Here is a 17,668-nt window from a genome sequence, read left to right on the forward strand (position 1 = left end):
TGTCCCCTTCATGTGCATCGGCTGTAGAATTCACCGTGCAAGCAACCGGTTGCCTCTACGTGCAAGTTAACTGAAGTATGTGCAGAGGCAGAGGTTGGAATTTGAGCTTGTATTTAATCCTACAGATGTGTACTAACATGTTCTAGCCTTACACCTTGAGTACACTGAGTACATAAAGTAAGATCAGGAAACAGTTTCATTAAGGAGAAGGGTCAAAACATGTATCTGCATTTAACTGTATAGATGGAAAATACCACCGGTTAAATATTTGTGTATGCACATAAGCAAGCACACAGTATCTGTTAATCTTCAGCATATATCTTGGCATTTAATATGCCCTGTGTTGGAACTAGAGTGCCTTCCCAATTGCAGAGTAAAGCCATCACTAACTGTAAAAGAGAAATCCTTTAGAAGCAAGATTTACTAGGACACTGTGAAAACTTTAGTTTCCCATCATTAACCCTGTTTTTCTTTCCTCCACTGCTGTTGTGATGAAGTTATTTACATTCCCATGAGAACAGTGCAGTATTTTGCAGCTCCCTAGTTCTACACACTGAATTAAAGATGCAGGAGAAAAGCTGATGTAACGATTTTGAAAAATGAATGGCTTCAACAAAGTTATGGGTGGGATGAATAAGAAAGCTATCCTTGGAAGCCCATCTTTATCCCATAACGTACTATATCCATCGAGGGGGATGCTGAGGCACATTTCTGTTTAGAAAGAATATATTGTAAGGATTACAGAATCATAGAATGGTTAGGGTTGGAAGGGACCTTCAAAGGTTATGGTAAACATAAAATAATATAGCTGAAGTGATGCTTCCTAAGGGCATTATAAGCGAGATTTTTGAAACTGTTCTGGACTACTGGAACACCTAGTCTCTTGAAGTCAAGGGACACAGAATTCAGTCAGTTTGCTGAATGCTGCTGAAAATCCAAGCTTATGGTGCCAGGACCCTCATAAGGAGTTTACTTTTCAGAAATACTTATTCTACTGGCTAAAATAAAATTTAGAGATGCCAACATTTGAAGTTCTACCTAATTATGGAGTGTAAATTAAGAACAGAAATATTTTTAAAAAAAATTTTTTTAAGTGTCCCCAAGTGGTACTTTGCAGCATACTTTTTATAGCCAGTTTTATTTTTTTAGCAGTTATACCCACATTATAATTTAGTCTCAGCTTAACTTTCTTACTAATTACTTTCATGGATTGTTTCCTGTGTAGGAAGTGATCTCCAGAACGGCATTTTGGGATTCATTCCAGAAGTACAAAGCGGTCTTGTACTTGATGAAGACTCGGAAAACAGAGAGGTGCTGCTGATTGTCGCAAGGCAGCCAAACAGGTGCGGGCAACAGCTGAGTCCAGTGCCCTTCCCACACGCTGTAATGTGCTGTGTTGAATCACAGAAGCTGCTGTTAGTGGAAGAGGTTATCATAGAGTTTTATAGTAAATCTTTGCCTTTCAGCTTCTTTAATAACTTCCCAGGATTTGGCAAACGGGATTTTGAGTCGCGAATGTGATTAAGTCTGTCACTGTACTCTTATAAAGCAGAAACCGAAAAGACAAATATTTTTTGCAACTTGTACTGTAAAGCAGCAAGTGTGAAAGTTTTGCTTAAGGTAAAATATTTGCACTGCTGAAGTCATCTCCCTGTGTAAAATAATGTAGGTATGAATACTAAAATGAGCAATTAAGTAGATAATTGTCAGTACTATGCTTCTGTCTTCAGTCACACAGATATTATGTTTTTTTCTAATTAGCACATATATGCATCAGACATTTATGTGTACTTTAAAAAAATATGCTTAAGTACTCTAAGTTCCTTAAACTTAGAAGAAAGACAAATTCTGCCTGGCTTTTCATGCAAATAGTTACTACAGCATTAGGGAAACCACTTGGGCACATCCCTGTCTTCCAAGCACCAGTGTCTCTTATTCAGCTGTTCTCATGTTTTCTGAAACAGAAATTGAGAAGAATCTGACTGCGCATAATTATTTTATTTTCTTAATGTGATACTTTTTGGTAATCTAAAAAGATCTTAGAGGAAGGAATTCAAATAAAAATAATTCATCTTAAAGCAGTTTGTTCCCTAGTGATAACTTTTGGATAATAACATAAAATGTATGTTACCTCCATGGTTTATGTTGCATAAAGCAATGGTGCTCTCCTTCAGTACATGTGTAATCTTTTGATTTGCTTATAGGGCTTTTGAAGATGTGAAGATATTTTGGCGTGTGACCTTTAATAAAACAGCTGTTGTCCTTCTGAAGGATGGCATGAACTTGGAGAACGAACTCGTATCTGCGCGGGGAGCCACTACCTGCATGGCAGGTCAAACAATGTGCAACATTTCCATTGAAATAAAACCTGACAATGTAAGTAATTATTGCTCATTTGTGTACAGCACTGTGGTGTTGAATAGGAATTCATCAAGATGAAAAAACCCCTTTGACCCAGAGGAACTGATGTGTAGGACACAGTTTGAAGATGATAATTGACATCTGCTTAGTTCCTCTGCAAACACATTTTTATTTACAGGCTTGTACTACCAACATTGTGACTGGCAAAAATTTGGGAAGGAGATGAGTATTTAGTTCAATGAGTACCTTTCAGATCTCAGACTTTTATAGAATGGTAAGAAAAAAAAGAATGGAGTTATTTCAGTGAGATGTGTATTCATATACTGGACTCTTGTTCTTCACACAGTAAATTTTTCATCTATCAAAGCACTTTTTAGGGTTGTTTATGGAAAGCATATCCTGTAAGTAATAACACCTCACTCAACAAAAAAAACTTTTATTGCAACTTGTGCGTAATTATGCATACCTAAATCTAGTACAATGATCTGCGAAAACTCAGTCATAAAGCTGCGTAAAAAACTCAGAGTGTCTAAAAATCTGTTGCTATGCCCATCCAGTTTGTGAGCAGTGAAGTACAGTTTAGCAGCCATCATCCCCTAAAACCATTTAACTTTAGTCGGTTGGGTATGTTTAAGCCTAAGTGCCTTAAGAGGCCCAGCTGGCACTCAAAAATGCAGACGTCATTGCATTAATGCAAAGCACAACTTCCAGTAATTTTTGTTGAAAATAGAAGGAAAAAATATTTTTTTTTGTGTGAACACTTTGTGGTTAGAGCAGTTCCTTAAGAAAGGAAGGATTAATGTTTGTCATTCTTTCAGAATGGTGAGTCTGAAACTTTCCAATAAATTATCCTAACAGCCGAACTAGTGGCAAAGCTGGGCTCTGAGAGATGGAAAAGGACAAGATGAGAAGGTTTCCATGTTTTTTCTGATTATGTTCTAGAAAATAATGCAAGATGTAGGATGTGGAAAATAGTGATTTTCCACTAGGGAATAGGGTACATTCTCTTTTTTCAGTAAGAGGGCTATTTTCTCTCTTCAGATGTTATTTTTAAATTACAGAGCCAATGAATAAAATATATATATGAGTGGGGCACAGGCCGCCTCGCTGAGTAAACTTGGATTTTGAACCGGTTTGGTCCAAATGAGTGATATCATTATTTAATGACAGCAGTGCAGCAGCTGCAGAGACGTGCCGTTGTACCACATGAAGCACAAGCACGTGCCGCTCTGACAGGTGCTAATGGAAGGCTAGAGTTCCCTATGGCATTCCAGTAAATTTGTGCCTGTCATCAATTAGTCAAGATCATTCCATTTAAAGAATTACTTAACAACAACTCAATTAAAAATGTATGCTACTTAACCCCCCAAATATTTCCTAATTCTTTTTCCAGTTCTTCTTCCATAAGATAGCTTATAAATTAGTAACAAATACATTATGAAATGATGAAGGAATAAGTACATTTAATAAATATTTTACATTTTTCATGGCACATGGTATGACACATTCTAGCTTTGAAAGTTTTTACTTAGTTGTACTGAGTTCATTAGCTAAGAGCTGAATCCTGCTGTCCTAGAATTAAAGCAGGATTTTAAAAAATCCAGAGATGAAACAAAAAGATATGTTTACTAATAAAAAATTGTCTTGAATGATTATCTTTTCAGTTGTAATACTACTGTATTGTAAAGAACTACCTGCTAGTTTGCTGCTTCATGAGTGGATGTAATACATTCAGATGACATATTTCCAATTATTTCTGGAGTCTCAGTAATCAGATGTCTATTTCTAAACATTTCTGTAGTATAGGTACAAAATCAAAGACAGGGCAACGTGTCATATTGAAATTTAAAATCACTACCTTATTTTAAATAAACAGGCATTAATTTTGTAGAATTGACTAGATTAATTGTTTGACATTGGAACACTAAAATTCAATAGCCTGTATTTCCAGACTGACACAGGATTTCTGTGTATTGTAAGCCTCACAAAAGCCTGCCAGTAGTATCTCCACACTTTGGGATTTTGGATAAATTCAGTTAAGCATTCACATCTATTGAGATTTGCTTGTAAAAATATGTGTAAACATATTAGTGTATAAACACTAAGGCTGTATGTAAAATGTTTTTCAAAACTTTTACCAGAGTTCAGTACTTACATAGAGTCAATATTAATTGCAGATTCAAAACTGTGTACTTAGACCTCTGTGCAGTTTTTTTTCCACAGCTAAGCAGGTGTGTACCTGCCTTTTTGTAAGGCAAAAATAAAGCGAAATAACAAATTCCTCAGAAAATGTACAGCTGTGTAACTCAGTAGTCTGGAAAAAGGAATTCTTTAAGAGTTTACCATCATATCTTACTGCAAATTTGTGGTCACAATACATGTAGTATTTAAATAGCTACTTTATTGCAGTAAAGTTCTATGTGAAAATTTGAGATGTCATTATTGTGTGACAGAGTGGTGCTTGCTGCAACATTATTACTTTTAGGATATACTTGATAGTACTTATTGCATACGTCAAGAAGCATGCTTGTGGTGTTAGTACAAGTAATCCATTTTACATACAAAAAAAATTTATACTTGTTTTTAAAAGCTGAAAGTAATTAGTAGGTCATGTAATGATATGGAAATCATCCCTCATTTACAGGTACCTGAATTTGAATCATATTTTTTTGTTGAGCTGTATGCTGTAAGCACAGGAGCTGCACTGAACAGCAGTGCCAGATTTGCTTTTATAACAGTCCTTGAAAGTGATGCTCCTCGTGGTTTAGTATATTTTGCTGTGGGATCTCGTTTTGCTGTGGCTCATAAGAAGACAACTTTAATCAGTCTGCAAGTGCTTAGAGATTCGAGTACATCAGTAACCACAATGGTTAGCTACAGCATGCAGGTAAGACTTCTATTATTATTTTTATTAATTAATGTATTTTAATGTTCTGGAAGTACTAAACCTGAAAATTGTTCTTCTGATTGAAAATCTCATGTGCTTAGGTCAATTTTACGATTCCCATTCATTTTTGTTATGTTTACAGCTGTAACACCAGACTCTTTTAACTGTTGACCCTTTTGTCTCTTAACGAGTACCTCATTATTATTAGCAGATAATGAAAATTGTCATTTAGCAGAAGTAACACAGCTGTAAAAACATGATTCCTTCCACTTCCTTATAGTTGTGACTCCAGCAACAGGGCACGGGCTGCAAGAAGGATTCTTCTAAGTTTGCCATTGTATTGGAAGAGTGCTTAGTCTGATCTGCTTTGATTATGTGGGATTTTATACCTAAAAGTCTTATTTCAGGAGAGGGTTATTATAACAAAGCATTATGTACTTCCATCACCCATTATAATCAGCATGCATACCTATTTTAACTGCATAGGATTACACGGTGTTTCCACACATTTATTGTACAGTGGCTGGCCAGTGTTTTACTTAGATTGTGTGGTAACGAATTTTCATATTCTTTCCAACCAAAAATTCATTATAATTTAGCTGTTAAATGGAGAATAAATGACTACCATCTCGTGTATATCTGGGCTAAAATATAGGAAGCAATTCCTTATCCGTTTGTATTTTTTATGTAACAACACTTCTTTGGACGTTTTTAGGTTTTGAGGGTGTGTGGCCAAGTATTATTGGTACCTGTAAAATAAGAGGTCACAGCAGACAGGAAGCGTGAGGCACTAACTGGAAACAGATGTTTATCTCATTCCTACAAAGGTTTCTTAAACATTGTTCTTGTTGGTAGTGCTTTTATTACCACTTACTTCCTTGTTTCCTAATTCTCAATTGGAAAGGATAAACAAAAGAAAATTTCTCACTGGAACTTGCCCAGATGATGTGATCATGTTCTAGAGCAATTTTGAACAGGTACACGCTGCATTGATTTAGCAAGTTCTCTTGTGAACTCAGAAAATATCTGATTTATTCCATAAGTGAACTCTTTTTAAGACACCTAGTATTTCACAAATAAGAATCCTTGTTTTTAATGGCAGGAGACCTTTGCTTAAGAGTAAGTATACAATCAGTGCTTACTAAATGAATAGATACTATTGAAAAATCATACATTTGAATAACAGCTCAGAATATTAGTTTCCACTTAAGGAAAGTTTATTATATTACCAGATATAATATCAAGGTTGTGGCAACTGACAAAAAGAACAAGACTATGAAGAATGAAACAGTATCTGCAAATCTCAGGGAAGGTAAAAGTCGTGCTGCTTCACAGGGAAGTGAGGCCATATAGCATTCCAAGATCAGTTCATCTGTCTACCTTGCACGTGTGTTCCATAGTGTTTGCTTTGCCTTCGGACCTAATGATTCTTCTTCTTTTCAGTATATATACTGGGACTGAAAATACTGTGAATAGATACCAGTTTGGGCACAGATTTCCCAAACCTTTGCTTTGCTTTTGTTTGGTTTTTATGCATCTGTACTGCCTGTCTGTACTTTGAACCAAGGGACTTCATGCTGCAGACGTAAACTTACATCACCCCCTCTGGAAATCAGCTTATGGATGTGCTATGGATGTGAGAGGGATCCTCTTTACTATTGACAGTATCTGTAATCCTTCCCCTAGGTCGTCACTGACTACAAGTGACAGATTACTATTTCAGGGAGATACTTCATTTAATATAATTTTTATATCATTCTTAACCGCATTTTGAAAAAGGACTTATTTTTTACACTTTTAAATTTTACCCATTTAAAATACATTCATTCTACAGCAGCTAGTTTTGAACAATTGTATCTATCATAACATTACCTATAACTCTTTTGGTTTATTTTAAGGAGCTGCAAAAACCTGAACCTATTGGTCGGACCTTCATATCTCCAGCTGTGGCAGGACAAGATTTTGTCAGATCTGAAGGTTTATTGACTTTTGAACCTGGACAGAGAAATACATTTCTGGATGTGAGCCTGACTCCAAAGACAGGATCTTTAAACCCATTTCCTAAACGTTTCCAGGTTGTACTTTCTAACCCCACAGGCGGTGCCAGAGTAGATGACGTGTATGGTATTGCTAACGTCACCATTGTCTCAGATTTGGACTCCTTGCCAGTTTGGGGGCTGATTGATCAACTGCATCAGCCTCTTGATAACATCATTTTACACAGAGTCCTCCAGAATCTGAATGTCAAAGTGGCTACAGAAACTACAGAAGAGCAGCTTACTGCTGTGATGCATATAATAGATAAGGTAAACTTTTCCTCTTCTTTCCTGAATGACCAACAGCTTTAATAAATGTATAGTAACACACACGCCTGTGATAAGATCAAGGCTAGGATCCACAGCAGTGACTCAGGGGCACAAACTGCAAAGGTAAAAATAGAATTTATGAAGTCCTAGAATCAGGGAAGAAGTTTGTCTGCTACTAGCTACAATGGTGACATGAAATGAAAAAACAAATAAGTTGAAAAGAGCAATCAGTATTAATTTTACATACGTACCTATAGCTCAAGATTTTCTGCTGTGCTAAATTTTCCCTTTGGTGCCATACTGTCCTGGAGCTTATTATGGTTTCTTGATTCTCAGGCCACATCTTTGTTGGTTTTCGCTGTGGCACAAGACAGTGAGGCCCAAAGGTTTGCTCATATCTCCACAGCTGACTGCAGTCAATACACCAGCAAATCCTACTAGGGCTGGAGTCTGCTGTGCTGTTACCCAGGCACGCAGCTTGTCTCTTTTCCTGCAGTAGCTTCAGGAGTCGGGCTGGCAGGGTAGCTGAGCACTTCAGCATCGCACTAAGTTCTATGAAAACTCTGGGACTAGTTTTATGGCTTTCTGGCTCTTCTGGACTTGTGGAGTAACGCAGGGGAGCTGGAAAATGTTTAAATACCTAGACACAAAGCAGTATAACAATATTCATGAACAACAGTTCATTTGTGATTGTTAACCCAGAAAACAGAGAAAATAATGTCAGAAATTCTCAGGACTGGATAATCTTTTATTTGTGAAAGAATGAAAAATGCCACGTGGTTACTTTAATAATCAAATTGCTATCAGTAAGCATGTCTTATTTGGTTTTGACACAGACTGCATCTCACACTTTAGCAGCAGTGATCAGAAGGTGGAAAAAATATTCTGAACTTTCATAATGAGTATTGGGATAAAAACGGAGGTCTTACTAAACCATTCAACATGAGGAAAGGTAATAAGCAGACTTTGTGCATAAAATGCTGTTTGATTTCTTCTCCTCTTGTTAGGTTACAGATGTAGGTGAAAAACAGTTACTCACTGATAAAAGTAGAAGTCTTTTCTATGAGATACTCTGTGCTCTGGCTAGCCCGAAACGTGAAGACACACGAGGATATAGCCTGCTTGCTGAGGTGACTGAGAAGTTTGCTTTTTCCCTGTTGACTGGGATAATGTGTGGATCACCAGGAGAAAGGTTAGTAACCTTGAATTCATAATATGTTTTAGAAATACATAACAACTTAGAAATGTAGCAAAAATTTAAATCACATTAAAATCACTGAAGGGACTTGTCTGTCATCTAATATCTTACTTATATGAAAATGTGTTGCACTCTGTCACAGTCTTTTAAAGCACTATATTGGCATTATGAGCTGGTGTCATGAATAACTGGTACACTGATACAGGGTAGCTGTGGGAGTAGCAGTCAGGACATCTGGGATGTGTTAAATCACCTTTAGTTCAAATATTGCCTGGAAAAGGATTCTTTAATCTTACTGAGAAAATAATATGTAATTGTATGATGGAGAGCTATGTTCTAAGACTTAGATGAGAGTAAGTAACCCAAAATTTCTACTGGCATTTTGTAGTTTCTATGTACTTTGCTCACTTAAACATTATTTAATGTTATTTAAATGCTACTTGTAGCTTTTACATGTCGTTTCAAATTGCTAGTTTTGTCTGCAAGAGCATAATACCCTGTGGTCAGGCTAATGGGCAAAGCAAATAGGTGACTGCAGAAATAGATGACACTCTTTCATGAGACAAATGGCTTTAAACAGTGGGTTTCTCCCACTGTGAATCGTATTAAACAACTGGTAGTTGAATTTAGAAAAAAAATACCCTTTTCCCTCAGAATATCAGCATGGTTTAGATTTCTATCTCAACTTCTTTTGGAGATGTAACTTTCTTACCATTCTCTAAGTTGTAGGGGGTATGAAGCCCATCTCAGCCAAAAGACAGTAAATGGCATAAGTATCAGCACTATCCTGAAGAGTGACCAGAACTTGAAAGTTCAAAATCTTTAGTACAAGGTTTTTTGCATCATCTGTTGGGAATAAGAGGTAAAGCTGAGTATTGTGACAACCTGGTTTACCATGGAGGGGTTTTGGTTGCAGATCATAGTGAGCACAACTGAGAGAGCAAATAGAGAACCCGGAGTACGTAATAATTCAGCCCCTCTTCTTTTCACATAAGGTGAAACTCTGTCTATCATAAAGCCTAAAAATGATGGAGAAAAAAGTATTAATTATAAATACATTTTAGAGTCATTGTGTGAAGAACAGCAGAAGCTCTGTTCCATTTACCAGCCCTGTTGCTTTTCCATTTCAACAGAGGTAAAAATATCCTTGACAGCTGCCCGTACATTGCAATAATGGCGCACAACTGGTTTCCTCAGCAAATCAATGGCCACAAATTTAATGGAAAAGATGGAGATTCTATTCAAGTACCTGAACAGTTACTAGAGGTCTCTGTTGTATTATCCCCATCTCAAGAAGAGAACTGCGAATCTGTCCAGTTCACAGAATACAGCAGTCAGCAGTGGTTCCTTACTGGAGATAAAGAACTTGCCCTCAGGAACAAGGTGTGAAGATAATGTAATTTATTTTTTAATAAATTAGTTTAATTTAGATATTACTCAAAACATCTTAAATGTGTTTAAAATAATGTGAACGTTTTCTTGTGTGTCTCTGTTTAAAATGAGCAGTGACTGTTGAATTTTAATGTTAAGTTTATATTTACCTTGTGCGTGTTGTTTCAGGTTTTTTCTATGAGTGTGAAGGGTCGGAGTTCACATCCTTTGAAAGACAACAATGAAGTCGTTTATCGGATTTATGCTACAGGAAGTCGGATTGTTCCACAAAAGTCTGTATGTCTCCTCTGGAATCAAGCTGCTGAAAGGTTATTTTATTAATGTGCTTAGTTTTCCAGTTTCTACTGTGAGCTTGTGTATTTGCCTAAGATGTAATAACTTCAATTAGTTAATTTGCAAGTATAAAACGGATCCATTTCCTATCCATCTTTTGTCCTTAACTTTTCTGGCCTTTGTACTAGCACATAAAACTTTCCCTAGAATAAAATGCATAGTTATTCTAGCTCAGACATTTTCAGACTTCTACTTTTGAAGTTTTTCACCAAAATACCATTTAGCTTATGTAATGACGCGTTAGGCAATGCTGACAGGCCATAAATCCCAGAATTGCATCACTTCATTAATATTAATGACTTTGTACTCTTTCCAGTTGTTATCAGACAACATTTCAAGTCCATTGATACAAAAGTAAAGAATTAAACCTGCATCTCTGGTGCTGCTTCAAGTCACTGGCTCAGAATGTTCCTATTTTGCTAATATCCGCTCTTTTCTTTGGGTCTGTGACACCGTGTAAGTGAATCAAAAACATCTGCTAAGGGGCAGGCTAGGGATTTGTCTAGACCAATATCCTATCTCCAGTAGTGGCTAAAAGTAAATGCCCAGGGAGGACTAAGATCAGAAGAAGCATAAATAGTAGTTCCCCTAATACTGTACTCTCCAGTGACTCTATGAGCTGAATGTAATTTTGTGTATTTCATACCCTATAGGATTTGCCTGCCACAAACTTGTCTAATCTTTCCTTGCACCATCCAGAATTTTGGCACATCTTTTGACAGTGAATGCTAAAGGGCTAATGCTTTTTGACAGAAAAGCCATCTCCTGTTGTTTGTTTTGAATATTGCTGCTGCTAGCTAAAGTTGATGTCTCCTGGTTTTAGAAGAAATGGTGAACTGATGATCATTTTCCACTCTTGTTGCTACTCATACCATTGCAAACCATGGAATAAAGTTTTCTACGTATGCTCTTCGATGTCCCATTATTTGATTAGCCTGTGTCTTTCCTGTTCACACAGTATAAATTAATTTGGAGAGAATTATGTTCTGTATCCTGCTGAGATCTAGTTGGTTTAGATATTATTTCATTAGAGTGACTGGGTTATATCATTCTGTCACTGATATAAACTATTTCTCTTCAGAAAGGAGATGCAGCAGAATGTACCTCTATGCTGTTCTTTTACCTGGACACTATTATCACAGAGCAGATGTGATTTCCACTAAAAATGGCTTAGGATGTCACCTGTAGTATCCTTTTTCCAAATCAGTTCAGCAATACTGAAAGAAAACAAAACATGAATTTTAGTTTCAAAACAATGAATAGCAGTATAAAATGAAGTGTTCTCCATAATGGGGTAAGGTATTGTGCAAGTTAAGTAACAAACTATTTGAAAAGTCAAACAGACCTGTAAGTCTTGCAGAAATTTTAAAACATGGTCACAAAAATTCTCTGATGGAAAAAAAATGTTCATTATAATATACTTAAAATTTTTTAATCATAAAAATTAAAAAAAATCTACAAACAATATTTTAAATTCATGTGTATGTGCTGTTCTGAGTACTGCACCTGAAAGATTACACAAAACACCTATGCGATAGTTCAGAAAGCTTGGTATTTCAAATACAAAAACAATTTTTGAACCTGCTTACCAAGTACCTGACACAAATCCATTTCCAACTTTGTTTTGCAGCTGGCTGTCTGATAGCGGGTTCTGCAAAGTGGTTGACGACACGTCAGACTATGTGGAATGCTCTTGTTCTCATATGTCCATTTATGCAGTTTACGCTCAAACAGATAACCTGTCTTCATACAATGAGGCTTTTTTCTCTTCTGGATTCATCTGCATTTCAGGTCAGTTGATTTAGGACAGTTTTCTCATTAATGATAACTAATGACCAGTAAGACTGATCGATTTTTTAGCAGTTTTATTAACAGATGACAATCTTTTTATTTGGAGGAGTATTGGAGGAATTTTAACTAACTTGATGGATTAAAGGTGCCATCTGGTCCAGTATTTGCACACTGGCAAATTTTACTATTGAAAAAAAAAAGTTCAGCAAAGACATATGTTTGCTTGTCATGTTTTATTGAACCATACAAAAGAGAAATATCTCGTTCATTTCGGGGAAGAAACTTAAAAATTCTAAATTCACCTGTGTCTCCAGCAGCAGTACAGTAGTCATCTTTGTCAAACCTTTCAGACACTTTTCTACCTACCCTGAAAGCTCTTTGATTATTTTAGTTGACAGTTTACACTCAGAAGTGATAACTTCAGGGAGACAGATTCCATATCACACGTGGAGAGCTCTGTTAACATCCTGGGAGAAGTCCAAGAGTTTAACTCCTGGATCACGACTCACTTCATGGACAGCTACGATAGCATTTGTAGAAGTCCCAGAATGTTAGACAGGAAGCAGGAGATCTAAGTTTTAAACTCCGCTTGGCTTCTGAAGGAGTTGGAAATGACACCTGTCACATTGCGGTCAGTTCACTGTTATGCTACAGGCAGTCCCGGATGAAAGTAAATTTTTCTCCTTGTGTTGGTAGGCACCATGCAAGCAGAAACCTAAGAGTGATGGGGTCACTGAGAAAACATACGGCTGTAATAGGTTTCTCTGCTGAACACAGATGAAATGGGAGACCAGCATTTAGAAGGTTATAGCTATGTCCTAAAGCAATGCTACCCAGCTGTAGGCAAATTTTTATTTATTTGTTTCTAAAAGCATTTTTGGATGCAGTAATATGGACACTGAAGAGTTACCTTTGCTTTATATTTAACTATTATGACAGTCGTGCATATAATGCAGAAATTACAAAAAACTTTGTAAGAATTACTTGTTTACATTATGCAATTATTTTAGCTGCCAAGCCTATGAAAAAGTTAAACAGATGCTAGTACTTCAGTTATAAATTCATGAGTGATCCCAGGGAGGATTTTGTATTGTTGGTTTTTTTTTGTTTCTCTGTAGGTTTCACTTTGGCTATTATCTCCCACCTTTTCTGCACCAAGTGTGCAATGTTTGCAGCTAAACTTCTCACTCACATGATGGTTGCGTGTTTGGGTACTCAGGTAAGAAAAAAGGCTGAAGTCTCAAAGTGTAAATTAAGTATATATTTTCTTTCCTTTTCCTGCCTTCCATGGCCATGTCTGAACAGACCTTCTTTTCTTTTCCAGAGTGTAAACATTTTTGGAAAATGTAAAATTTCAACATATGATGCTTACATGAATATTAACTCAATATTCAAATCCAATGTTGGGAATTCAATTAAAGTTATAAATTTTCTGAAAATATTTAGAGAGAACTTACGGATTATATCGCCACATGAGAAGATAGTTCTGTATGTGGAATAATGAATTTTTTGGTAATGGGGTATATAATTGAAACAAAAGAATTCCATCATTAACATAATTATTTATTAAATAGATTGATGTCAGTAATAATAAATTATGTGGGAACGGTTTATTTTGAGTATTAGATGATGAAAGCTCTTTTGCACTCTAATATTTGTAGGAAGGTATAGTTATGAAAAATTTAAATAATAAAAGAGGGTAAACTGTAGAAAGTCTTCCCAGTTCTCTTATACTGGTTCCAATAGTAGGTAATAGAATGTCAGCAAACCAAATGAGCAGAGAGAGTATGTCTCTCTGTCCCATAAAATATAATTTGGTACCTCTGGTGAAATGTAATGCTATGAATAACTTCAAGTATCTTTATGGAAAGATTCCTTAAGATGGAGATTTTATGTATATTTTTAATGCTATAAAGATGATGTAAATTCAGATTTAAACATATGCTGAAGGCAGGGATGCTAAGGGAATTTAAGCGTACGAGCAGGCAGGTATGTAGAAAAATGTGTCACATCAGAGAAGTACTCTGTAGATGATTGAAACAGCCCTGTGTTACCCGTAAAAGCTTAGCAACTGGCATATCTCTCAGACAAGCTTGTGTATGGTGCCATGGTTAGTGTATCATTTTATTGCTGTTACTTCATGACATAGTTCTTTGTTGTACAAATGGAGTGCATCTTGATTTTTTAAATACAGACTTAATGTTTTTTAATAGTTCTGTGTAGTTATATGGAAAGCTAGTTTGTTCCAAGGACCTGTAATGGTTACTAGCGTACAAATGTGCAAACTTATTTTGGGATACATACCTCATAACACAGGTAAGGTCTTGCATATGGTAATGTGCTAAGATTATAGAAAACAAGACTACTGAGAGCTTTGCAGTGCATTTTACGGTCTAATGATAGGTTTTGCAAAAGCTGCTTCTATTTTTCCTTTGCAGTGACTGTTGAATTGTCTGTGTTCCCAGAATTGTTTGCTATTTTGCATATAATGGAACTATCCTTATCCATGCTGTATTATTTCTATCTCCAATTCTTTTCCATTTCTTTGGCACTATGTTGCATTTTCAGTACAGAGGAGCTTTTTTCTTTTTACAGTGAGTTTCTTTTTCACAGAAGTCTTTTGCTTTTTTTTTTCTATAAGGACTCCTTACCAGGTCTTTTGGACCCATTAAAACATCTTAATTTACACAAAGAATGACACAGAATTATTGAGATGGGACAGGACCTCAGGAGGTCATCGTGTCCAGCCCCCTTTGTCAGGCAGGGACACCTAGAGCTGGTTGCCCAGAACCGTGTCAAGATGGCTTTCGAATATTCCCAAAAATATCAACTCCACAAGCTACTTGTTCCACTGCTTGGTCACCCTCTGTTCAGCCCTGATCGGGACCAGACTACGCAGTCTCTCTCTCACTCCCTCCACCCTCCGAGAGAACAGGGAGAGAGATTGTAAGAAAGGCTCGAGGTTTGAGGTAAGGACAGGGAGAGATTCTTGAAGTCACCATTATGGGCAAAACAGACTCAACGTGGGGAAAACTGTTCATTTGTTACTAAAAACAGCAGGATAATGAGACGGAGAACAAGATAACCTCCCCTCACCTCTCCTTCTTCCCGGGCTTAACATCATCTCTGCCACCTTCCCTCCTGAGCAGCACAGGGCAGGAAGAGGGAATGGGGGTTGCGGTCAGTTCATCACGCGTTGTTTTACACTGCTGCTTCATGGTCGGGGGAAGAACTCCTCACATTCCTTCCCTGCTCCATCGTGGGGTCCCTCCCACGGGCCACAGTCCTTCGTGGAACTGCTCCGGCGTGGGTCATCTCTTCCACGGGGTGCAGTCCCTCCAGAACGGCTGCCCCAGCAGGGCCTCCACGGGCCACAGCCGCCTTCAGACACCCGCCTGCTCCAGCGTGGGGTCCTCCACGGGCTGCAGGGGGATCTCTGCTCCTCCGTGGGCCTGCATGGGCTGCAGGGGCACAGCCGGCCTCACCATGGGCTGCACCACGGGCTGCAGGGGAATCTCTGCCCGCAGCACCATTACTGCTCCCCCTCCTGCTTCACTCACCTTGGCACCTGCAGCTGCTCCTCTCACAAGAAATTCTTCACAACTGGCAGGCAGACGCCTGTCAGGATCTTTTTACATCTCATTCACATTTCATCTCATCTCCAGTCCTTGCAGCCGGGCCGGCCCAAGTCGGGCCCAGACAGCCGCCCGGCAGGAGGCCAGAGGGTGAGGCTCGTGCCTCCCCCTCTCTGCCCCTACTCCTGCTTCTTCACATCTTCTTTGTTTCTTTTTATTTTTCCCCTTCTTAAATATGTTATCACAGAGGTGTTATCACTGTTGCAAATTGGATCTATCCTGGCCAGCGGTGGGTCCACCCTCAACCCAGCCAGGTCCGCCGGACACAGGGGAAACTTCCAGCAGCGTCTCACAGAAGCTGCCACTGTAGCACCCTCCACTAAACAAACCAAACACAGATGGTGACTCAACATTTCTCTTAAGTCTGTTACATAAGTATAGACCTGTTTACTAATTTTATTTGGAAGCCACGTCTCAAAATTTTCTGGTTTAAAACCCTGCTCAAAGCAAGCCCAACTTAAGTCAGGTTGCTCAGGAGCCTGTTCAGTCGAAGTCTGAGCATCTTCAGCAACGAGATCCCATAAGCTCTCTGGGCAACCTAGTCCAATGTTTAACTACCTATAGCGAAAATTGTCTCCCAGTATCTAGTTTAAATTTAATTTATTGCAACTTGTATTCATTGTCTCTCATACATTCAGTATACATCAGCAAAAAGAGTTTGGTTCCCTCGTTTCAAGGCATTTCTATGAGGTAATTTATAACAGTGATAAGATTTCCTCCTCCCACATTCTTAAGACTGAAAAGCCCCAGGTCTTCTGTATATTTTATGGTCTGAATATCTTGGTGGACCTTGAATGAACTTGCTCCAGCGTGTCGGTCTCCTTCCTGTAGCGGAGATCCCAGCTGTATCCAGATGTGGTCATATAGTGCTGGAATAGAAGGGAAGAATGACTTCCCTTTACCTTTTGCTACTCTAGGTTGAACAGCAATACTGAGCTACTTGCTGCTTTGCACCAAGGCGTATGGCTGACTCATCGTCCACTTCCTATACATCGAAGCCCCAGGTCGTCTTCTGCAGGTCTGCTGCCCTGCCATTTCGCTCAAGCCTGAGCTGTTACATGGTGTTACTCTGTCATTTGCTGCACTTGTCTGAGCCCGTCGTCTCCGTACGGGAGGAGATTGGGTTAGTCAGGCGTGATTTTCCCTTCATAAATCAACCACAAGTGTTCTCAAATGCCATCCTGTCCTTGCCCTAGGTACAGCTTCCAGCAGGATTTACGCTATAACTGCCACAGGGACTGTGGTCAAGCTGGCTGGTGTGTAGTTCAGAGGTCTTTTTTTCCAGCAATTTAATGATTCATGTCTATGCCTAGAAGTTGATCAGAAGGAAGTACAAATAAAAATGAATTGATGCCTTACCTATACAAGAAGCAGCTTTAAAACATTCACTAACTACTCTGAATCTGGCACAGGACTTTATAGTAACTTCAGAATACAGATGCTACTCAGTCTGAGAGTTGCTTATTTATTTCTGAAGATACATTGAGCATGATTTCCCTGATTTACTGATAGAATTTTCATTCCAGGTTGTATCAAGCCACTAAACTCCTGTTTCTCCATTCTCAGGCCAGTGCTGCAGCTGCTTTGCTGTAAAACAAACACTGTGTGTTCACACACACACTTGCCAAAGAATGGGTAGCCAGAGCAGGTAACTCCGTGGGAAATATTTCACTTGAGTGGCATCTTCAGTTGAAAGTCGGTTTTCATGAAAATAGTCTAAGTCAACTTATCTCCAAAGTATGTATGGAAAAGCCTAAACAAAGAT

General features: G+C 38.1%; 1 protein-coding gene across 1 annotated transcript in view; it reads left to right on the top strand.

The window, feature by feature from the left end:
* ADGRV1 (adhesion G protein-coupled receptor V1) overlaps positions 1-17,668 on the top strand; it is a 279,169-nt gene that overhangs the window by 112,621 nt on the left and 148,880 nt on the right. Inside the window, exons 77-85 of the mRNA XM_086771404.1 lie at positions 1,226-1,343; positions 2,205-2,376; positions 5,006-5,248; positions 7,147-7,554; positions 8,562-8,746; positions 9,886-10,135; positions 10,313-10,452; positions 12,108-12,268; positions 13,387-13,487. Of these exons, the coding sequence (XP_086627530.1) occupies positions 1,226-1,343; positions 2,205-2,376; positions 5,006-5,248; positions 7,147-7,554; positions 8,562-8,746; positions 9,886-10,135; positions 10,313-10,452; positions 12,108-12,268; positions 13,387-13,487 (1,778 nt within the window). The remainder of the gene's footprint in view (positions 1-1,225; positions 1,344-2,204; positions 2,377-5,005; positions 5,249-7,146; positions 7,555-8,561; positions 8,747-9,885; positions 10,136-10,312; positions 10,453-12,107; positions 12,269-13,386; positions 13,488-17,668) is intronic.

This window comes from Chlamydotis macqueenii, chromosome Z (genome assembly GCF_036417535.1).
Source record: "Chlamydotis macqueenii isolate bChlMac1 chromosome Z, bChlMac1.mat, whole genome shotgun sequence".
NCBI classification, from domain to species: Eukaryota; Metazoa; Chordata; class Aves; order Otidiformes; family Otididae; genus Chlamydotis; species Chlamydotis macqueenii.